The sequence below is a fragment of the Haliotis rufescens genome, unplaced genomic scaffold (assembly GCF_023055435.1).
Source record: "Haliotis rufescens isolate VD_foot unplaced genomic scaffold, xgHalRufe1.0.p SCAF_11, whole genome shotgun sequence".
In the NCBI taxonomy this organism is placed as follows: Eukaryota; Metazoa; Mollusca; class Gastropoda; order Lepetellida; family Haliotidae; genus Haliotis; species Haliotis rufescens.
In genome coordinates, this window is record NW_025963791.1 from 28,200,366 (window position 1) to 28,224,593 (window position 24,228).

A 24,228-nucleotide genomic window follows, 5' to 3' on the forward strand; every position below is an offset into this window, starting at 1 on the left:
ACGGAGAAAATTATTTGTAGCTATTACAGAGGCATTTGTTTTGCAGATATTGCAACATTAGTATTTATTAATCTGGAGTGTAATTAAATTACGAATACATATCCAACTCCGGATAATCTAGGCGAGGGTGAAATATAAAAAAAATGTATGTAAGCTTGACTGTCATAAGGTCTTCCCACAGATGACGGCTAATGGACCTTTAACCGTATTTGTTGAAATTAGAATTAAATCTATCTTTTATCTACAAATTCTTTTTCTTAAAATAAACGTCTTTGGTTAGCATGGAAGTCACACACGGGACTGACATCTTTTCGTGTAATTGTGTTCCTTTAACATCAGACACCATCCTGGACATTTTCCAGCTGACCTGTCGAAGCAAGGACGTTAGCGGTATTTGAAAGACGTCCTCAGACAGCATCACCTTGGTGAGACACTGTATCATCCAAGATCCTTCTCTCGCATTCCGCCATGCGAAGTGCCCTGCAACATGAAAGTCGTGAGTGTTACAATGCTTCGCTTCAACCCCGTTTATTGCGTTACCTACGTACAATACGTAAATGTTAAGGGGATTAATTCCCGAAATAAGCCCAACACCGGTTACATATGTCAGAACACCAATTCTGTGTTGGTTTCGTAATTGTTTGAATCTCGTAAGATGTCGTATATGAGTGAGTGAGTATGGTTTTACGCCGCTTTTAGCAATATTCCAGCAATATCACGGCGGTGGACACCAGAAATGGGCTTGACACATGTGGGGAATCGAACCCGTGTCTTCGGCGTGACGAGCGAACGCTTTAACTTCTAGGCTACCCCACCGCCCCATATACTATTCACAAGAGGCTAAGGACCCCCCGATTCTTTCATATTACTACAGTTAATCTGTCATGTCATGACAGATATGCAATAATCTGGGTTGACTCAGCACAGATAAATGCAACTGTGCTTATGATGAAACTCGGGAATATCAGTCCACCAGCAGAAACATCGACCCAGTTCAAGTAAAAATAGATTGTCAATGCCAGAGAATGACTAGTCTAGAATATCTGTCGAAGGGGATAATGTGACCTTGAACACTGTCCTACCTGGAGGCGCGGCGTACAGAACCAGGAAGTCCTTGTAGATGGGTGATGGGGTGATGGTAGTGAGATATCGCGGCCGTTCTTTCCCTTGTTGGTCTGCGACGCTTGTCGATGGATTCTGATCCCCCTGTTCCTCGTGTTCCTGTTCTTGTTTGTGTTTATGCTCCTCCTCATCCTTCTGTTCTTGGTTATGTTCATGGTCTTCACCATGTTTCTGTGCTTGTTTGTGTTCATGCTCCTTAGCTTCCTTCTGTTCTTGGTTATGTTCATGGTCTTCACCATGTTTCTGTGCTTGTTTGTGTTCATGCTCCTCCTCATCCTTCTGTCCTTTGTTATGTTCATGGTCTTCACCATGTTTCTGTGCTTGTTTATGTTCATGCTCCTTAGCTTCCTTCTGTTCTTGGTTATGTTCATGGTCTTCACCATGTTTCTGTGCTTGTTTGTGTTCATGCTCCTCCTCATCCTTCTGTCCTTTGTTATGTTCATGGTCTTCACCATGTTTCTGTGCTTGTTTATGTTCATGCTCCTTAGCTTCCTTCTGTTCTTGGTTATGTTCATGGTCTTCACCATGTTCCTGTGCTTGTTTGTGTTCATGCTCCTCCTCATCCTTCTGTTCTTGGTTATGTTCATGCTCCTTAGCTTCCTCCTGTTCTTGGTTATGTTCATGGTCCTTCTCATGTTCATGTTTTTGCAATTCGTCGACACAACCAGGTACAGCATCCACGGCATCTTTTGCAGATTTGTCTCGTGTTGTTTCTACTTTTTTCTTTTTTTCTAACACTGTAATGTATGCTGGGTCAGCAAGGTGATCCCCTCGACAAGCCTGAAAGAAGGAAATACCCTACAAATGGATATTATTTTCATTATGTGTTATTATGTTGAAGATGTAGCGTGATTAAGTGACACATGCCTTTTGACAGTTAGATCGTCGCATGTCAGCTTAATGTGAGTGGAAAGCCCAAAATGATGCAGGTCTAAGACGTTTACCACTTCGGTGAAACCCACGAGCACGGGTAGGGTGTAACACACGTAGACACATAATCGGGGCTAACCGGGATTCAAACCCACGATCACTGGTTTCTGCATAGAGAACAGTGGCGCCCTAGACAACTTGGCCACCCGTGTCCCTGACGTTATGGAGGATAGCTGATAAGGTACTGGCCATTTCATGTGGTGGTGTTTTTATATATTGCAATACAGGCTACATAAGCTACCAAGAAATACAAGTTTACATTTATCAGTGTTTCAAATACCTTTCCCTGGTCGCCAGCAGTGGATTTTGTCATAGATCTTTCATTAAAACCTTGAACAGTCTGTCTTTGTGTATTTTCCAGTGGATCGGCATGTTTGTCATTGAAATGAAGACCATGAGCATTTAATCTTAAAGATCTTAAAGAGTTGATATTTTGTTTTGATTACAGGCAGTACTTCAAAATTCTTGTTTTTCACTAGAGCGATCATATTTTTTAAAATTTACAATCAAGTCAAGCCAATTATATGCAACATTGAGGCATATCAATATCCAGTATCAAATGATATTTGCAAGACACTCGATAACGTGTTATACTGACGTCAATAGCAAGACTGTAGCAGTACCCATACCATATACACAGACACCAGATTTATGTTAGACTGAGGGTTGTACTAAAATCGTTGGTAAAGACAAGAAAGAAGCACAAATAATTATCACAACGAAAGAATCATAATGTAGCTATCTGCCTGTTCGCCCTGATACAACACAAAGACACAGCTGTTAATAAAACAATGTTGAAGTAATGTCCATATATGACCCCTAACACCCAATGCATGTAAGTTGTAGGCAGAAACATTATGCCAAGTCTATGAAAAGCCTTTTTGACTATCAGAGAAAGCAGCATGGACTGAATGATCCCTTTGCATGTAATATGAACTACTTTCTGTCAAAGTTAAGAGTGTGAGGTATAGAGAATGGTTTGTTGACCTGTAAGAATACCAGCCTAGGTTTCCCCTCCAGTTCAGGGCAGCATTCGTCGTTGAAGATGCTCAGAAGGTACCGAGTGGGGACAACTTCGCCGTCTGTGCCACATATGATGTCATGTCGTATCATTGACTCTTCTTTCTGTGTCTTTCTGGGTAAAAATATTCCATTATCCCCATGCGACAGGATGGCACATGCAAAGCAGTCGACCTGGTTCAAATCGTACTTTTTGTTGCCGGCAACTGTGGAGGAGACATAAAAACATAAATAATTGAAGGTGTATTGTATACAAACAGTTCCAATTACTTGACGACTGACATTAGAAACTAGTTAAGCAAATTATATTGCACAAATCGAAAAAGGCTGTCTAAAGACAACTTTCATAATTAACGGTAATGGTGATACAAACATAACTGACCCGTGAAGATCCGGGGTACAATAGGTCTTCAGCAACCCATGCTTGTACAATAGGTCTTCAGCAACCCATGCTTGTACAATAGGTCTTCAGCAACCCATGCTTGCTGTTAAAGGCGACTATGGTTGTCGTACGAGGCGACTAACGGGATGGGGTGGTCAGGCTCGCTGTCTTGGTTGATGCATGTCATCGATCCCAATTGCGTGGATCGAAGCTCATATCATTCACTGGATTGTCTAGTCCAGACTTGATTATTTACAGACCGCCATCATATAGCTGGAATATTGCTGAGTGCGATGTTAAACAACAAACAAACCAACAAACAAACAAACATAACTTAAATAGGTACTAAAAGATTATGTAATCTTATCATAATAAAATTGATGCAAACGGAGACAATGTGACGGCTTACTTGTTTGAAGTGTGTGCACCATTTGACGTGCTGTCAGATTTTCATAATACTTGGTCTCAAATCCCAGATGTTTGAAAATCTTCAAAAGATTACGTGCATCTTTTTTTGCACCTTCCCTATCTGACAATTTGGACCTTAAGTCGAACTCTTCATTATTGATGATGACAGCCAGACCCTTTTCTTGTGAGGAAAACGTGTACACGTCTTTGTCGTCATGGGGTGCAACGGGTGGCGTCTGTGGCATCTCCCTCGTTCGAACGTGTGGTTTAAATGCACTGCATGGAATCAAACCACATACACCTCGTCATCGTTACAGAATCAAACCATATACAACTCGTCAGCGTTACAGAATCAAACCATAAACAACTCGTCATCGTTACAGAATCATACCACATACAACTCGTCAGCGTTACAGAATCAAACCATATACAACTCGTCATCGTTACAGAATCATACCATATACAACTCGTCAGCGTTACAGAGTCAAACCATATACAACTCGTTAGCGTTACAGAATCAAACCATATACAACTCGTCATCGTTACAGAATCATACCATATACAACTCGTCAGCGTTTTAGAGTCAAACCATATACAACTCGTTAGCATTACAGAATCAAACCATATATATATATAAGGAAATTACGTAAATATACCAAAGGTCAGTTTTGTTGATGTTATTTGTAAGCTAAATAGTATATTGATTATTTGTAAAACAAAAATCTCCACATATTTGCCAGAAACGTATTATGCAAATAGAAACGACAGAACACTTTCAATATTCATATAAACTCTAATTCTAATGATCAAACTCCAACTTTCTTAGAAGGAAACGTCAACTTACTGAATGAATTTCTTGAAATATTTTCTAAATGAGCCATCTGTGTCTGACAAAGAAAAAAGTATAGTTGATAATCATATGTAAGATGTGATGTAACGAGAAGCTCAGGGATCTCCGTAGGTTGTTTCCACGAGCAAAATCTGTGTTGGTTACATGCATCCTACATAATTTAGACACTAGTTATTGTGGTCCCACAATGAATGGATCAACTGAACACGACCAAACAGAAATTGACAATGAAGGCAATATTGTCAATATCAATCCTAATGAGTAGGAATATGTTTGTCTTTGTGGCACTTTCGAAAATGTGATTGTCGTTTGAGTAGCTCAGAACATGGTCTCATCTGATTAGTAACGAAAGATTTAAGGACTAAGTCCTCAAACGCAAAGTATGAAGAAATTGTAAGTTTTGTCGTCATGAAGTACTAAAGGTGGACATTTTAGATACCGCCACTTACCAGAATCATATGAAACATGTATTTGGAGAAGTTGAGCGATATTCCGTACAGCAAATGCAATATGGCTAAAAATTCTGGCGATATTTATCTATTTATCTAGATGATATTTCATATGTATTTAAAAATCAGATTGTGTACAAACCATCTATGGTTCCATCGTCCAATACCCCCTCCTCTGGAACCTCACGCTTTGGAGCTTCATCTCCACTATTATCTGTGAGAAACAGGAGATTATTTGATATTCCTATTCAAAGGAACAAGAAATGAGTGAAAATGCACAAAACTAATGTAAGCATGTTTATAGGGATTTCCTTTGTAAACCAAAAAATGCAATAACGTACGTTAAAAGAACGATAATCTGTTTTGAAGATTATTCAGTGATACACATGTGAGGAAGTCTACATATAGTGCCGGATGGATGCTACGTCACTTGGAACATTAGGGTTTCGTTTGTCCATGCTTTGCTCAGGTTTACTGGATGTCATGTAATAGGTACCTGCGTTGTAACGTCAGTTAATAGGTACCTGCTGTGGGATGTCAGTTAATAGGTACCTGTTGTGTGATGTCAGTTTATGGGTACCTGCTGTGTAATGTCAGTTAATAGGTACCTCCTTTGTCACGTCAATTAATGGGTACCTGCGTTTGTACGTCAGAAGATAGGTACCTCCTTTGTAACGTCAGTTAAAAGGTACCTGATGTGTGATGTCAGTTAATAGGTACCTGATGTGTGATGTCAGTTAAAAGGTACCTGCTGTGTGATGTCAGTTAATAGGTACCTGCTGTGTGATGTCAGTTTATAGGCACCTGCTTTGTGATTTCAGTTAATAGGTACCTGCTGTGTGATGTCAGTTTATAGGTACCTGCTGTTTAACCTCAGTTAATAGGTACCTGCTTTGTAACGTCAGTTAATCGGTACCTGCTTTTTAACGTCAGTAAAATAGGTATCTGCTTTGTGACGTCAGTTAATAGGTACCTGCTTTGTAACGTCAGTTAATAGGTACCTGCTTTGTAACGTCAGTTAATAGGTACCTGCTGTGTGATGTCAGTTAATAGGTACCTGCTGTGTGATGTCAGTTAATAGGTACCTGCTGTGTGATGTCATTTAATAGGTACCTGCTGTGTAACGTCAGTTAGTAGGTACCTGCTGTGTGATGTCAGTTAATAGGTAACAGCTGTGTGATGTCAGTTAATAGGTACCTGCTGTGTGATGTCAGTTAATAGGTAACAGCTGTGTGATGTCAGTTAATAGGTAACAGCTGTGTGATGTCAGTTAATAGGTACCTGCTGTGTGATGTCAGTTAATAGGTACCTGCTGTGTGGTGTCAGTTAATAGGTAACAGCTGTGTGTTGTCAGTTAATAGGTACCTGCTGTGTGATGTCAGTTAATAGGTAACAGCTGTGTGATGTCAGTCAATAGGTACCTGCTGCGTGACGTCAGTTGATAGGTACCTGCTTTGTAAAGTCAGTTAATAAGTACCTGCTTTGTACACGATTTCTTACATCAGAAATTAAGTTTCAATGCACATTTATGTTTGTTTTACTTTATTATTTTTATCATGATTATCAAAAAGGTCTCCTTTAAGTGAGGCAACTCTCGTTTAAACGCCGCTTTTAAGATTACTATAGAATCCTAATTGGTGCGACACGGTGATTCGAAATCACAAACAGTGGATCCTGGTAGGTAAGGGAGATAATCCAGTAGATTTTGACGCTAACCTCAACTGCACTACCAGATGACCCATAAGCAGTGTGATATTGTATAAGATTAATACAAAAGAATAAAGATTCAAAGCAAGATTGACGAGAATGTATCATCGCACAGACTCAAGTCGACGACTCAGAGATTCATGCATGCATCTCCCAGCTGATAAGCATATATAATTAACATACCTATCCTCAATATTGTAGGTATAGGAACAGTGTAACACGGGGCAATCTCTTACCGCTCTCTTCCATTGTGGAGCTGCACAGGAAAAGTGCTGATCTTATGGTCTATGTTACTGTCGAAGGAGGTACCTTGAACAATCATACATATACAAATATACATATGACAAACGAGTCCTACATTACATCCATTTATTACTCAAACGTACGCACATCGACGAGGTTTGCGATAGGATATGTATAATGCGTACACAGAGGATAATACGTCCTTTTTAAGGGCAGTTCAATACACGGAAGTTGCCTGTGGAATGACTTGTATTACCTGTCTCCAGGGAGACCGCATATTTGTGAACCACAAGTAGGTCAGTTAACAGCTGATGGCCATATTCATGTGGACCTATTCGAGGGTCCAGTCGCAAAAGTCAATCTCTAGAGGATGGCAAAACAACTATAGTCATAAGCCAGATTGCGAATCCGAAAGAAGAAGAACCCAAAAATGCACTGGCTCAATTTTTCCTTTTTCTCAGTCTTTCGTGAAATATTAAATTTCCTTGAGCTGGCCTAGTTTGTAAGCCTACACCATTAGTTGCAACATTATTCACAGGTACATGAGAGTTTAAAAATATACAGTTTGGCTGTCTTAGGCGAGCTGAGATGCTGAGTTAACAATAAAGGTGGATAGTCAACTAGATATGGAGAGCAAGAGACTGGCTGTAAGTCTATGTATCCCACCCTACACCTTCCTAGTGGTATACATAACAACGATGTATCCTTACAGAATGTAACCTAATCAACAAGAAGCTCTCATTTAGTTTTGCATCCTTTTGATGATTACTTATATTGAATTAATTGTAGTAAAAACGTATTCAGCTTATGTAGCTCAATCCATGTCTATATATACACGTTAACTTTAGTTTTACCCTATCCTTACCTTCCTGTTGCGCTGCACAGGACGTTCAGCCAGCTGCATGTAACCCACCTTCTATTCACACAATGGACGTCTCTGTCACGGGCGAACAAACCCTAAGGAAGCCATGGAGTACATGCCTCGATGACGCATTCCTCTCCCTGATCGTTTTACTGATCGTGTTCGTACTGTCGAGCTTTGACTGTATTCTTCTGGTTGTAATCATAGATTTCTATTTGTATTCGTAATTGATTTCGTGCAGAAATGATATATTCCGATTTAAATTCACGAGGGGAGTCGACATAAGACATATGGAGATGTTAAATCACTAGTGTTTCTTAATATGGGACCGCCTCTGTGGTGTAGTGGATAGAGCGTCTCCCGGAGAACGGATGGTCTGGGGTTCGATCCCCGGCCGCGTCATTCCAAAAGACGTTACAAGGTGGTACTTGTTGTTACCCTGCCTGGCAATCGGCATTAAGGGGATAAAACAAGAACAGTTCGGCTCGGAGTTAGAATATTGTGTCTGATTGGGGTATTCATGTTAAACTGCAGCATGATATCTAAGTAAGCTAGCACTATTAATTCGGCATTAGTCCGGACTACGTCAAGCACACACGCACACGCATACACACATACACATATACACACATACACACATACACATACGCACACACACACACACACACACATACACACACACGTGCAGACACACACAAGCGCAAGGACTAATTCAAATTATATGAATTATGTAACTTACCTGAAAACAATGGGGACACATATATTAATATCAAAGTTACATTATATAACAGAAAATTCAAACTGAAGAATGAATATACTGACATCACTAGGTGCATCATCTTCTCATGGCAAGGCAGTTTACTGACTATAAATGTTCAGTTTCCACCCTTTCCGAACTAAGTTGGAAATTCTGGGCTCGATCGTAGCACCACCAGTGGCTATGACGAGTTATGTCCCTTCTATATTCCTGTTGACCAATCAGATTCCATCCCTGATATCACTTACATTTGTTTCAAGCAAAATGGCGGCGCCCAGTGACGATGATCTCATCGATAATCAAGATCTGTATTGTAATAAAACGGAACTTACTTCGCTAGGTGCTTCAAATCACGTGAGCACTAAAGACATGAAAATATTTGGAAGATATCTGATGCTAAGTTGACGGTACACATGCTTTGGAAATCCTGCTATCGACCGAAATCGAACCGAAATTGGGTTAAACGCCGCTTTTAACAGTATTCCAGTTATATCGCGGTGTGTTAGCTTAATGTGGGAGGAAAGCCCGAAGTGATGCAGGTCCCAGACGTTTATCACTTCGGTGACATCCACGAGCACGGGTATGATGCTGACAAACCTAGAAACATAATCGGGGCGAACCGGGATTCGAACCCTCAATCATAGGTTTCTTGCATGCCCAGGGGACGCAACTCTGCACAGCGATTGGCAGCGCCTTAGACGTCTGGGGCAGCCCGTGCCCCCGCATTTTACGAACCCAGTGTTGATTTCGTTTTGCGATTTAGGATGGAGTATGCAAGATCTCGTTAGTCTAGCCAACATTATTACTCCATAATTCCAGCCTAGTACGGTCAAGGATGAAGACTGGACTTTTATAGTAGGTTAACTTCCTTGCCTTAGGAAGATGTACGTGTATCTGATAGTGAGTTGTGTGTAGCCACTCACGCGCTCTTTGGTACAGCAGTGCAGCGTGTGTCATCTACCACTCGAACGTTGACTTCAGCTCAGAAGGTCACTGATGTCATTGATGACTAAGCCTTTTCTCGCTTTTGTATTATTTGTTTACACATGTATATTAAGTGGTGACATTCCTCGCGATAATATGTCATTCTCCAGGAAACCTCGATACTTCTTGAAAGTTGCCCAACAGAGTTGTATGCATGCTTTATGTGATCCATATATAGATCAAGGCTACATCTCGCGTGACAGCTTCCTCTTTGCTTTACGGCAGTTTAACGAGAACGTTTTTCCTGGAACTGGCTGGGAGCGGGAAGGTCTTTTCCCAGAAATAGCTGGGAGCGGGAAGGTCTTTTCCTAGAAATAGCTGGGAGGGGGAAGGTCTTTTCCTAGAAATAGCTGGGAGGGGGAAGGTCTTTTCCCAGAAATAGCTTGGAGGGGGAAGGTCTTTTTCTAGAAATAGCTGTGAGCGGGAAGGTCTTTTCCCAGAAATAGCTTGGAGGGGGAAGGTCTTTTCCTAGAAATAGCTGGGAGGGGGAAGGTCTTTTCAAGAAATAGCTGGGAGCGGGAAGGTCTTTTCAAGAAATAGCTGGGAGGGGGAAGGTCTTTTCCCAGAAATAGCTTGGAGGGGGGAGGTCTTTTCCAAGAAATAGCTTGGAGGGGGGAGGTCTTTTCCTAGAAATAGCTGGGAGGGGGAAGGTCTTTTCAAGAAATAGCTGGGAGCGGGAAGGTCTTTTCCCAGAAATAGCTTGGAGGGGGGAGGTCTTTTCCTAGAAATAGCTGGGAGCGGGAAGGTCTTTTCAAGAAATAGCTGGGAGCGGGAAGGTCTTTTCCCAGAAATAGCTTGGAGGGGGGAGGTCTTTTCCTAGAAATAGCTGGGAGGGGGAAGGTCTTTTCAAGAAATAGCTGGGAGCGGGAAGGTCTTTTCAAGAAATAGCTGTGAGCGGGAAGGTCTTTCCTAGAAAAGCTGGGAGGGGAAGGTCTTTACCTAGAAATAACTGGGAGCGGGAAGGTCTTTCCTAGAAATGGTTTGGAGCAGGAAGGTCTTTTCCGAGAAATAGCTGGTATCGGGAAGGTCTTTCCTGGAAATGGCTGGGAGTGGGAAGGTCCTTTCCTTGAAATACCTGGGAGTTAGGTGGCAAAGCATTCGTAAGACACCATAGCCAGAGCGTGTCCTAATTTGCATTATATAGCTGCGTATTGAGTTGTTAGTAGATAAATACCTGTTTCGGTATGCATTTCCTTTTCACTCCAAGCCTTGTGTTTGTTTGTTGTTTAACGCCGCACTCACCAATATTGCAGCTTTATGACTGCGGTCTGTAAATAATCGAGTCTGGACCAGACAATACTGTGATTGACATCATGAGCATCGATCCACGCAATTGGGATACGATGCATCAGCCAAGTTAGCGAGCCTGACCACCCGATCTCGTTAGTCGCCTCTTACGACAAACATAGTCGCCTTTTACGACAAGCATGGGTTGCTGAAGACCCATTTTACCCTGGATCTTAACGGACCTGTCATGCATGTGTACACTCTGATTGAAGACACATTTAAGAGTGTTCGTACTTTTTTTGTGGCACTCGATAGTTTCAACCTGATATTTCTTTCATTTATTATTATTATTATTATTATTATTATTATTATTATTATTATTATTATTATTATTATTATTATTATCATGATGATGATGATGATTGTTGTTGTTACAAGAAGATCTAAATAAACTTACGGATACTCATATGTGTAGCAAGATGCAATAAGGATGATCATTTTACGATAGAAAAAGGGATGAATGCATATACCGCTCACATGATCATGCCTTTTTCACCATACCATAGTGGTAAATGTCAAAGTGCAGGTGTATCATTTGGTGAAAACCTACAGAGACTGACAGACAACGTGTTATCATTGATGCGAATCTGGGATCAGGGCCCACTTGCACAAAACGATCTTAGCGCTAAGACTATCGTAAGCCTATGTTAATGTATGGGAGTTAAGGTCATCTTAGCGCTGACATCGCTTTGTGCAAGTGGGCCCAGAATCCTGAGACGAACTGGTTTATAGTATTCAAAATCTACTTCTCTACGAAGTACAGCGGGTAACCTTTAAGCTGTCATAAAACATATTTTATTCTCTCGATATATCAGGCAACCCAGTTTTCATTCGTGAAGTACATAACGTACAGAATGCTCCGTTGTTGAGAGAATAATACTGTTTTCAAGTTTAATTGTCTGACGCGAGTTGACGCGAATTGTCTGACTTGCTTTACCGAAGCTCTTACAGGATCCTGTTTGTGCAAAACCAACTGGGTACGGAGGTCAGGAAACTTACTGTATGTCATTGTAGCAACCCTACACCCAGTAGATGTATTAATTACACAGAAACCCTACCAACGTATAACCCGCACGAAGTTTCCGATATTTCACAGTCATGTTTGTATTCCAATGTAATAAAGATATAATGCGTATAAAAACATCGAAGCTTGTACGATATTTCATATTTTTTACTGTTACAACACCTCATATGCAATTTTCTCTAGACGCCATATTGAAAGATCAGCGAGCTACAGTTCAACCGCCTTCTATTCAGTTTCTGTCACTGGCGGGCGGTCCCTGTGCATTGGGATCCATACAATAGTGACGCATAGTATCCGGGATCGTTTTACAGATCGCGACTGCTTCCCAGGGAAATACAAATGTTCAAGATATAAACACCAAGGCTGGGATAACAATTTAGGACACACTACGCCAGGTGTCTGCTTATTCTCGTCGAGCATGGCTGACAGTAAGTATTAAAACGATTTCTCATATCCTTTCGGCAAACGCTAATACTGAGGCGTGTTCAACAGCGCGCACTCGCGTAATATCGCGAGCGTCCGCCCTCCTGAACACGCCTTCGGTTTCTGCTCACAGCGAGGCAATATTATCAGGTAGTTGTGGATTGTCAGTTCTGCAGTTGAAATCGTTGGATTACATGCAGTATTAATCAGGTTTAGGAAGAGCATATCAAATTAAAAAACTTCGGTGACATTTCTATTTGTGCTCCTAAATGACCTGACTCAGTGTCTAATTGTACACTTGTGGATTCCGGGGTATAATTAGAGGTTCCCGGCTTCTTATGCTAGAAGGCCGCCTCCGTGGTCTAGTGGTAGAGCGTCCGCCCGGAGAGCGGAAGGTCCGGGGTGCGATCCCCGGCCGCGTCATACCAAAAGACGTTAAAAGTTGATACTTGTTGTTACCCTGTCTGGCGCTCGGCATTAAGGGGCTAAAACAAGGACTGGTCGGCACGGAGTCAGTATACGGTGTCTGAGTGGGGTATCCATGTTAAAACTGCGGCATGGTATCTCAGTGGGCTAGTGCTATAAATCGACATCAGTTCTTACTAGAACAAGCAGCCACACACACACGCACACACACACACACACACACACACACACACACACACACACACACACACACACACACACACACACACACACACACGTGCATGCACGTCGCTATATAAGTACAATAATCTTGGACGCGACGTTAAACCCAATTTCACCTCACCTCTTATGCTAATGGCTGATTTGATATGATCATAGAATACATTTTGTCGCTTTTATTTCCGAATTAGCTTGGTCCGCACTAACGATCGAAATTGAAACTGCTTACATTATATGAGGTGCGGTGGGATAGCCTAGTGGTTAATGCGTTCGCTCGTCACGCGAAAGACCCGGGTTCGATTCCCCACATGGTTACAATGTGTGAAGCCTATTCTGGTGTCTATTGCTGGAATATTGCTAAAAGCGGCGTAAAACTATACTCACTCACTCACTCCAATAAAATGAATATGCTATCTCACGGGGATACCATGCAAGAATAAGCAGCTACCTGCATCAAAAGCAGGATATGGAGCTTAACAATATAGTTTGTGATAAAAATAAATTACGTTTTGAAACATTAATGTTTTCTTGAAAATACATTGCATGTAACGTTTTCCATTCTGGCTGGTATTAAGATAATGTTGGTAAAAATGTATTAGGCTTGGACAATATCATTAGGAATTAGCTGTTATTCTTTTGACAACCTAGCATTACATGAAAATCAATGCGTGTATCAAAACTATATGTAACACTAATAAGTGCCGACATTTTAAAAGGTGTCCGTCTAGCAAAGAAAGTCAGCGTATCACCCGAACTACTCGTTAAGTTCGATTAATACATTTTATGAAGTCTGTTAAAGATACTGTATTAATCTACAACTCTGGGAACAATAAAAACGTTTTAAAAAAATAGAAGTCTGTTATAGGTTTCTTCAGTGTAGACTGTGTAACTAGTGCCACTCTGTCAAACGACATTGGAAGTAGGTCCCATGGTCTCAGGTATTGTACCTGTAGCCCATTGACATTGGTATTATAGCAATGAATGAATAGCTAGGATGTGAAACGACATTAACAATATTTGTGTCATCTTTCAGTTGTAGATGCTGGGTCGGAGCCAGATACGGGGTAAGACATTTGCATTTTGTTAACAAGGAGACCCATCTACCTATTGTCTCAAATTTCAAAACACAGTAGGTTTATCTCCACTCCATCATGACGACAAGGTGAGGTGAGGTGAAATTGGGTTTAACGTCGCGTCCAAGATTATTGCACTTATATAGCGACGTGCATGCACGTGTGTGTGTGTGTGTGTGTGTGTGTGTGTGTGTGTGTGTGTGTGTGTGTGTGTGTGTGTGTGTGTGTGTGTGTGTGTGTGTGTGTGTGTGTGTGTGTGTGGCTGCTTGTACTAGTCCGGACTGATGCCGATTTATAGTGCTAGCACACTGAGATACCATGCCGCAGTTTAACATGAATACCCCTCAGACTTGTATATGACAATAACATGAAGTTGTACAAGATCGATCTTAACAGTAAGACGTTATCAATGGAACCGTCCACAACAGAATCTCCTGATGCCATTTCGAAGGTGTTTTTCAAAGGTTAATTGGGGGCACGGGTGGCCCAGTCGTCTAAGGCGCCGCGATTCGCAGAGCAGAGTTGCGTCCCTTGGGCACGCCAGAAACCTATGATTGAGGGTTCGAATCCCGGTTCGCCCCGATTATGTTTCTAGGTTTGTCGAAGTGGTAAACGTCTTAGACCTGCATCACTTCGGGCTTTCCTCCCACATTAAGCTGACACGCCGTGATATAACTGGAATACTGTTAAAGCGGCGTTAAACCCAACTCACCCACTCACTCAAAGGTTAATTTCCCTGTTTGGTTTTGCTCGAGGATAATTCATTGCAATTTCAACACACAAGTTGTTAGTCACAACTACACTTTACTGATGACCCCCGAAGGGGACACGGCTGACCACGTATTGTAAGGCGCACCAATTCGCTGTGGATGTTATGTCCCTTTGACGTTCAATATTGGGGGTTCGAAACCCAGGGGGCTGTCGGGTAGCCTAGTGGTTAAAGCGTTCGCTCCTCACCCCAAAGACCCGGGTTCGATTCCCGACATAGGTACAATGTGTGAAGCCAATTTCTGGTATCCCCCGCCGTGATATTGCTGGAATATTGCTAAAAGCGGCGTAAAGCCATATTCACTCACTCACTCGAAACCCAGATACGAACTGATTATGATAATAGGTTTGTCAGCAACACATGAGTTTCATAATAGTAGTGACACATGTAACCAATGGAATCTGTAGAAGCTAATAAATTGTATGCATTTAATAATAACATCCAAGTTGTGTACACACATATATATATGCCTGTTGATATAAGCTACTTTGGTTTCGGTTTCTACGTAATAATCTTCGGAAATATACTATCTCATGAAGTTAAATATGCTTTTTTTATGTATTTTTCTCCAACAATTCATTTTCTTATGACATTCCAAAACATATGTATAAATATACTAGTATATGTGATTGATCTTGTGATGAAATACGGTAAATTTCATTTTTCTTCAAAAATCAATCAGACAAATATCCCCTCCCTATATAAAACACTTGTTATATCTTGTAGCGGTGTTGGGGATGGCAAATATGGAAACGTCCCAATTTATACAAAAAAAGAATTCATGGACACAAAATACAAGATGGACGGGTCTCCCGGCCTTGCAATTATCTTCAACAACAAAACGTTTAAAGACAAGACATCTAGAACTGGAACTGATAAAGACGCTGAAAACATAAACCAACGTTTCAGGGAGCTTGGTTTTAAAGTAAAGATTCACCAGGACAAGACAAGTTTTGAGATGCAATCACTTATAGATGAAGGTAATTCCATTGTATCCTTTTCATCTCATATGTATCTATTAGTCTACTTGTAAATGGTAACTAAATGGCCCGATTGTAGCAACTTCTTTGATATGCATTTGCAGATCAAATCGCCAGACAATGTTAATCAAAACATATCCCATTATCTATACATGCCGGGTCTCTTGGTTAATCACTAAGTCAAATATAAAAACTGAAAACAGACATAAAACATTGTCTTATTCTTTGTGTTCTTGTAATACGCTTTATCCAGTGCAGATAGACGTACGACTTTAATGATACAGAATCTTTGCCCTATGCCATGTGTTCGTATATATCCATCCCAGCAGTCTCTCAATGTAAAGTGGGGGCACGAGTGGCCCAGTCGTCTAAGGCGCCGCGATTCGCTGTGCAGAGTTGCGTCCCCTGGGCACGCCAGAAACCTATGATTGTGGGTTCGAATCCCGGGTCGCCCCGATTATGTTTCTAGGTTTGTCAGCACCATACCCGTGCTCGTGGGTTTCACCGAAGTGGTAAACGTCTGAGACCTGCATCACTTCAGGCTTTCCTCCCACATGAAGCTGACACGCCACATGGAATACTGTTATAAGGGGCCTTGGGGCCTTGGGGCGGTCGGGTAGCCTAGTGGTTAAAGCGTTCGCTCGTCACGCCAAAGACCCGGGTTCGAATCTCGACATGGGTACAATGTGTGAAGCCCATTTCTGGTGTCTCCCGCCGTGATATTGCTGGAATATTGCTAAAAGCGGCGTAAAACCAAACTCACTCACTCACTCACTATAAGGGGCCTTAAACCAAACTCACTCACTCACACTCACTCAATGTAAATTGCAGATAGGCATAAGACGTTAATGTGACATACTCTTTGCACTTTGTGATGTGGTCCTTAAACCGCTTTATTCATGCCTGCAGTCTCTCAAAGTAAGTACAGATAGGCATAGCACGTTAATGTTACATACTCGTTGTCCTATGTCATGAGTAAAACCGCTTCATCCATCCCGCAGTCTCTCAAAGAAAAGTGCAGATTGACATGAAATATTCATCTGACAGAACCCTATGTCTTATGTTATCTTTTCATATTAACTGTTTTGTCTATCCCAGCGGCAAAATCTGATTTCTCTGACTATGACTGCTTCGCTTGTGTCATCCTGTCGTACGGTGAGGAGGGGCTGGTCTATGGGACAGACGAACCAGTACAGGTCGAACACTTTGTAGATCCATTTAAACAGAACAACTCTCTGGCAGGCAAACCCAAGCTATTCTTTATACAGGTTAGTTAATATTAAATGTGTCTGTTCGTGTGGTTTCTTCGCGCGTTTTGATACAAAAAGAAACAAAGTGTTCTCATGTAATTGTCCAGTGTCTTAATATCTAGACATTATAGAAGGACTTCGTTGAGATGCAATTAGAAGTTGGAGTACTAAGTAAGGATAAAATATATGGATGAACATCTTCTTTATTACAACCAGGAGAGAGAGAGAGAGAGAGAGAGAGAGAGAGAGAGAGAGAGAGAGAGAGAGAGAGAGAGAGAGAGAGAGAGAGAGAGAGAGAGAGAGAGAGAGAGAGAGAGAGATTTTACGTGCACTTTCCGACTTTGTGCGTATTTCGCACACGGATGGTGAACAGAGTTTGGTTGACAAGGATATATTTATATATATACAGGTAGGAGAAGGAGTTTATACAGTAGAATAGATTAAGGTGTAGTTACACTGGAGTTAGTTATGTTCACAAGATCTACTCTACTGTTCTACTCTACTCTATATATATATATATATATCGCGTCGATCCAACTCGTCCCACAGATGCTCAATCAGGGACAAATCTGGTGACCGGGCTGGCCAAGGTAATGTCTGGACGTTGTTGTGCTGTAAGAAGTCTTGACAAACACGTGCAATATGTGGTCGAGCGTTGTCCTGCTCGAACTGTCCGCCATGAACGTTGACGTGAGGAAGAACGTAAGGCTGTAGGATCAAGTATCTGTAACGCACACTTGTCAATGCACATGCCACATGCACGAGAGGCGTCCTACCACCGTGATGGATTCCGGCCCATACCATGACACTCCCGCCGCCAAATGGGACAACCTGCTGCACACAGTTGGGGGCGTAACGTTCACCCCGACGTCTGTAGACACGTGCACGCCCATCAGCACGTGTGAGTAGGAAACGGGACTCGTCAGTAAACAGTATCTTTCTCCACCTTGCACGTGCCCATCTAACGCTCTGTTGGCACCAAAGCAGACGGTCCGCCAGATGACGTTGGGTCAATACATGACGTCGAACAGGTCTTCGTGCAAAAAGTCTAGCCTCCCTCAGTCTGTTGCGTACCCTTTGATCTGATATTCTGCGTACCCCAGGGATCTGTGTGGTTGTCGGAGGTGTCGCAGCCGGATGTATCGATCTTGTGCTTGGGTTGTCACCCAAGATTGTCTGTCTGGATACGCCAAAGTGCCTGGTCTCTTCTTGCTGAGTTGCTCCAGCTTGTAATCTCCCAATGGCGTTGTTCCGTTGAGCTGCATTCAGTCTTGGCATTCTGTCACCGCCTCTACTGCCGTTATAAGGACTGTATGAACAGCCGTTGGTGAGGATTTTTATACCCATTCAGCAGGGGGGCCTGCACGCCTAAATGCAGGATCCTGTGCTGCACGTTTTTTACAGGCGGTTGCGTTTGGATGAAGCTGTAAAATTGATCCCCAAACGCTACGTTTATGTGCTTTGCATGTGTTTTCGCGAATTATAGACACATCATCTTTCTGTTTGACTTATTTGGTTCTCATTTAATGTAATTATTTTAGATATTTGGCAAAAAGTGGTTTAACATCTATGTCAAGTTTCTTTTTTTGAAGAGTATATATATATATATATATATATATAATATATATATATATAATATATATATATATATATATATATATATATATATATATATATATATATATATATATATATATATATATATCCTTGTCAACCAAAAGAAGTTGTTCATCCATAACCTTACTTATTTTAGAAGGAGCTTTGATATGATAAAGCATGGACAGCTAAATTGTTAATCCTTTGTAAAGTAATAAGCTGCAGAATGAGGTGATGCCAGTCTACCTGATAGCCGTGTGTTACAGTTACAGATAAGTTTCTTCAAGTCGCAAACTGTTCTCTCTGACATCTTGACGTACGACGTATATTCCTCTTCAGGCTTGCAACCAAGAAGAGCCCGAAGGAGGCGAGGACGTGAGTGATGCAATGGGTGTGACGGCAGATGGTGGTGATGATGAAGAGTTGATACCTGAGACGTACAGGATCCCCGCAGAGGCTGACTTCTTCATTGCATACTCCGTTATCCCAGGTGACCTGCTTGTAGAGGAACATGAAAAGTGTGATAGTGTCATCACTTTTTGATATCTGACTAATTGCACATATTGGTTGGTGGATTGATACGTGTAGCGTTTATAGTTAATGAGACCCATGAAGAAAAGGGGTAGAATAGGTCTATATTTAAAAGCATTCTTCTATTAGAAGACACGAATATCATACTATATCATGTGCTGCTTCTTGTCCCTTACATATACATATGAACTCAATACGCTTCCTCAATATTCACCACCTGAAAAGGGCAAGACGTAGCCCTGAAATACAAATATTAAAGTTGTTACTCATAAATGTTTTATGACTTCCTGTCTTTATGTACTGCAATGTGTTTAGCGTGTACACTCTATCATTCAGGATGTTTTGCTGCATAGAGTATGTGATACTAATTTGTGACTCCCACTTCACAGAAGGGATGACATGTGGTATAAACTCAATGTATCATGAGCATGTAACATGCAAGTACATGTTCTTAACTGGGTTTGCTGATGTTACCTTTCAGGGTACTTCTCCTGGCAAGGCAGTGTGGAAAACGGATCGTGGTTCATCAGGGCTCTGTCTGATGTTTTAGGAAAATTCGGAACCTCACTTGACCTCATGACAATGATGATCCGTGTCAACAGACAAGTGGCTTACGACTTCGAGTTGAATAAAAAAAATGAATTCATTAAGAGGAAAAAACAGATAGCGTGTATAACGTCCATGCTGACAAAAGACGTATGTTTTTCCAGTCAATAAGACGAGATGAGGAAGAGTAACGATGGTTTTGCCAGTATTACTGGATAGACATTGTCAGGCCATCAACCTCAGCTGTGGAGGCAGAATACCATCAAGGATACATGGAGTATCAATAGTGTCAGCAACAGCGCAAATGGACAACTTCTTACCGTCATACAATGAGTCACTATACTTTTTTTTCTTTTTAATATTTTTATTTCAATTCAGCAGACATAAATGAAACCTTGGTACAGATATGGGTATATACATATATTGGATAAAATATATTAAGTTGGCTGATAATTCATTCCATTTTCTGTCGTATTTAATAATACTACTTTTTTCCATCGGTATTTTTTCTTCTATTTTAAATACATCTTTCAATATTTTTATGAAGAAAGGAAAGCATATTGGAGTTTTCTTAATGTTTGACCGGTGAATGTATTATTTTGCAAGAAGAACTATATGGTTGAAAACATAGCGGTTTTTGTTGTAGCAACATAATTTATGTGGAATGCTAATATGAATACCATGTGCAAATTTTGAGTTAAGGTACACTTCAAATTCTAACCAAAATTTCTATACAAAAACGCATTCTACATATAAATGGTATACGTTTTCAGATGCCAGAACATATATCATCATCCATTAACTTCATTTTCAATCATTCCTTTTTTGGTATATAAAGCTCTATTTATGAATATGTACAGGAAATCTATTGGCTCCTTGGTACACATTTTACAAATAGTGAAGGTGTTATTCATAAAATGCTTTGAATAAGTTCATTTTCCCATTTATCACACATCAGAGGAAAGTTATTTGTAGCTTTGAGTTTATCATATAATATTCTGGAGCTCTTTGTTCTTGTCAACAAGTCTCTCAAAACGTTATTTATGTATAAATTAGCTGTGAGACAATATCTGCCATTTATTGCTTTTTCCATGATTTAGGGATATTTTGCATTACTCAGTTGTAGTCAAGTAAAGTACCTTTAATTTGAAATTTGTCTTGTAATTCTTCACTTGTTAAAAATCTGTTGTTGCTACATAACTCTTTTAAACTATGAAAACCCTTATTAAACCAAGCTGTCGCTATACTTGGTTACACTTGGAGTTCTGCATCAATATTTTCTTGTTGATATGATATGGTATGAAAATGCCAACACCATTTGAAAATATACCTAGACAAATGGATGGTTATTTGCTGCTGTTTTGAATCATTAAACGTGAATGCATATAATAATCCTTTTATAAAAGTGGTCAAGTTCTATTAACATAGTAGAAAGATTCGCTTTTTAGAACTCAACCATGTGTGGTGTCGGTCTTGTAACTCCGCGAAATTCACGGTGCGGAGTTCCGTCCCTTACACGAAGAACAGAGGGCCATGTTGAAAAAGTTGGGCAATTAAGGCAAACATTGTGCACTTCGAGTTAAAGGCACCAAACTTGGCAAGCTCATACAATGTACTACATACCGACCATTTCTTAATATGGTGCCAGCTCAACAACAACCCCTGGTGTTAGAAAATCAAAGATGGCCGTCAACAAGGCTGAAATCACTAATAATGTCAAACTTTACTCAATATATCATAACTATCTGGTCTGTCTTAGTACTGTCTTCGGGATTAATTGCAACAATGCTATATTCACATCTAGTATGCAGAGACCATAGGTGGTGACGAAAATCCAAGATGGACGCCAAGATGATTTCATTTTCAGAAATTGTTGTTTGTTCACAATATCAGTTATGCATCATTTGTTCAATTCAATTCAATTTAGCTATAAACCAATTCGAATTATGTTTTATTGAATTAAAGTTTATGTTTTTGGTAATAAAATTCGTTGCATCTTAAGTATTAACTTTTTCTTCTCAAAAAGACACAACAAAACAACAAAGAATGATGAATACATTGATCCATTTGATCCAGTGTTTATTATTGTAAAGCTTTCATTCATACACTAAGGACATTGTATTATTACTAGAATACTGCTAAAATCTCCCTTCCCCAGTCTGCAGTGAAAGAACATCTACATCAACATCTAGATTTCTAGTTCTGGGCAATATTTATCCTTGGAGATATTAAAGAAATATGTTGTTATAAATACCAGCTAAACATTAAATCTTTGAAAGGCATTTAGAAGTGATACACATAAGGAAGAAAAGTTATTGATGTCAACTTCTTTATTATGAGGAACACAACCATATACTCCAAAACGTTGAGTTCCCCATAATAAAAAAGTTGGCATCCATAAATTCTCTGTTAAGAATTTGTGCCAGTTTTCCTTATGTACCATACTGTGGCGACTAATGGTAGTCAGTTATCCTTTTTGTCACTGTACACTTTACGACACGTAATACTCTTGTCATATGTAGCTTTCGGTAAGTATATATTAGACTGAGGCTGGCTCTATTTAAAACTGCAGCACTCACTGGTGTGCTGTTGTCATCCTGTGCAGTTTGGGGGATATATGCTTATGATATACCCGGATTCGTCCAACGGACACTGGTTTGGGTCGGGATCTCTTATGCTTATGGAAATGGTTTTATCGTCCACATGTACCCTTCTTCCATTTCGCTAAAAGTTGTTACAGGAATAAGATCCGGGGTAGAATAGGTCTTCAGCAACCCATGCTTGCCGTAAAAAGCGACTATGCTTGTCGTAAGAGGCGACTAATGGGATCGGGTGGTCAGGCTCGCCGACTTGGTTAATGAATGTCATCGTATCCCAATTGCGAAGATCGATGCTCATGATGTCAATCACTGGATTGTCTGGTCCATACTCGATTATTTACACACCGCCGTCATATAGCTGGAATATTGGTGAGTGGGGCGTTAAACAACAAACAAACAAACAAACAAACAATCATATAGTTATAACAAGCCCTTCTCACAGCGTTACATACAAACGCGACAACGCCATACAAGACTGCATGTCTTTTCAGCCAGCTCCCTATTCAGTTGGTTGAGTGACGGCAAACGTTCACTACATGTAAGAGACAGCGTGAGGGAACACAGCTGTCACGTAACCGGGTGATATTCAGTGAACAGTTTCGTAGACAGTTTCTTCTCGTTGACCATGGGTGACTGTAAGTACAACAACTCCTTCAGAAGAATGAGACACCAGTTGGGTGTAGTCGTCGGTAGGAAGGAAGTGAGGACTACGCTGGTTAATGCTGACTACACGCACTGTGTAGTTAAACGCTTCTGACACCAAGCGTACATCGAGATGTTAAAAGCAGTCATAGCTAATACTGTTCCCAGAATAGGAATACCAGTATTTATTATGTATTTAGTGATTGAATATTGAATTTATTTCAACAAATATAACATCCTCGAGTGAAATAACAATTTAATTTACGTTCAGTCAATGAAAATGTCATAGTGTCCTTGAACGAACTTAAAAGAAAATAGCACATTAAAAGAACAATCATTGACTACTACCAGGTTCTATCAATATGGAAAGATGTTATCAGAGAAAAAATCACATTATGTTGTATAATCAACATTAGAATACACTTTTGATAGTCTTACTTGTAGCCTAAAGGCTCCAGATTGTTTTTTGATTATAACTAAAGTAAGTGTCCCAAACAATATGTGATAAATGGAATACAGAACATGTACATTTACTTGAGTTCCAGTTCAATTTTTTTCATATGTTCAAAGCATCATCTTTTCGAAGCCAGAACTGTTGTAATGATCTATGTTCATTCTGTGAAACTAATACTGAATCTTTACTTCACGTGTATTGGGATTGCAAATATGTTAATACCAAACATACATACATGTATGAAGTATTCAGAAAATACAAATTGTCATTTGTAAACTTCAAGAAGACTTTAATCAAATCAAATAGAGAAATCAATTGCACACACCATCAATACTATGACTGTGAAATAGAAAATGGGACAATTTGGCAAATGAACTGTCTGGTTAATATATATATCTCTTTTGAGCATTAATTATTCTCACTTATTACATATTACATTTACTTTTACATGAACATGTAAGATTAGAATTGAATAAAGATATTTCTTTAAGTCACCCATATTTCGATTGAGCAATGTGCTGACCTGTAGAAGAATAGTCAATTCGCTACTACATGCTTGAGTTCCTTGCGCCCAATGGAAGCCCAGTCACCACTGGTTGATCTCTGACGCTTTATATCACATCATATAAGATTCCATGATCTATCTACAAAAATGATAGATTAGTTCATAGGCACATGTGTGATATTCTATGCG

At 40.3% G+C, this 24,228-nt stretch overlaps 2 protein-coding genes across 4 annotated transcripts; one reads left to right on the top strand and one right to left on the bottom strand.

Annotated features, from left to right (window-relative positions):
• Window positions 1-38: 38 nt before the first annotated feature.
• Window positions 39-8,248, bottom strand: LOC124149303 (caspase-7-like). 3 transcript variants are annotated; one of them, XM_048392500.1, is made up of 9 exons: window positions 7,977-8,248; window positions 7,105-7,177; window positions 5,304-5,375; window positions 4,707-4,749; window positions 3,864-4,138; window positions 3,040-3,278; window positions 1,687-1,902; window positions 1,083-1,542; window positions 39-480 (listed from the first exon to the last, which is right to left on the bottom strand). In XM_048392500.1, exons 2-9 carry the CDS (start codon window positions 7,115-7,117, stop codon window positions 242-244), a joined length of 1,557 nt encoding a protein of 518 aa, XP_048248457.1. In that variant the 5' UTR covers window positions 7,118-7,177; window positions 7,977-8,248; the 3' UTR covers window positions 39-241. The 3 variants fall into 3 exon arrangements, with proteins under 3 accessions (XP_048248457.1, XP_048248456.1, XP_046376754.2); XM_048392499.1 differs by having other exon boundaries at window positions 1,083-1,902; window positions 7,977-8,242; XM_046520798.2 differs by lacking the exons at window positions 3,864-4,138; window positions 4,707-4,749 and having other exon boundaries at window positions 1,083-1,902; window positions 7,977-8,232.
• Window positions 8,249-12,265: 4,017 nt separating this feature from the next.
• Window positions 12,266-21,839, top strand: LOC124149355 (caspase-3-like). Its single transcript, XM_046520894.2, has 6 exons — window positions 12,266-12,453; window positions 14,127-14,157; window positions 15,662-15,915; window positions 17,014-17,183; window positions 19,101-19,251; window positions 19,774-21,839. Exons 1-6 carry the CDS (start codon window positions 12,444-12,446, stop codon window positions 20,007-20,009), a joined length of 852 nt encoding a protein of 283 aa, XP_046376850.2. The 5' UTR covers window positions 12,266-12,443; the 3' UTR covers window positions 20,010-21,839.
• The last annotated feature ends 2,389 nt before the right edge of the window (window positions 21,840-24,228 follow it).

Bases quoted from the DNA above. Each gene is read 5' to 3' on its own strand.
- LOC124149303 (XM_048392499.1), bottom strand. The intron at 4,139-4,706 runs GTAAGTTGACGT...GATTCCATGCAG, and splicing joins TATTTCAAGAAATTCATTCA to TGCATTTAAACCACACGTTC. The intron at 481-1,082 runs GTAGGACAGTGT...TTCATGTTGCAG, and splicing joins TCTGTACGCCGCGCCTCCAG to GGCACTTCGCATGGCGGAAT.
- LOC124149355 (XM_046520894.2), top strand. The intron at 14,158-15,661 runs GTAAGACATTTG...TATATCTTGTAG, and splicing joins GGGTCGGAGCCAGATACGGG to CGGTGTTGGGGATGGCAAAT. The intron at 17,184-19,100 runs GTTAGTTAATAT...ATTCCTCTTCAG, and splicing joins CCAAGCTATTCTTTATACAG to GCTTGCAACCAAGAAGAGCC.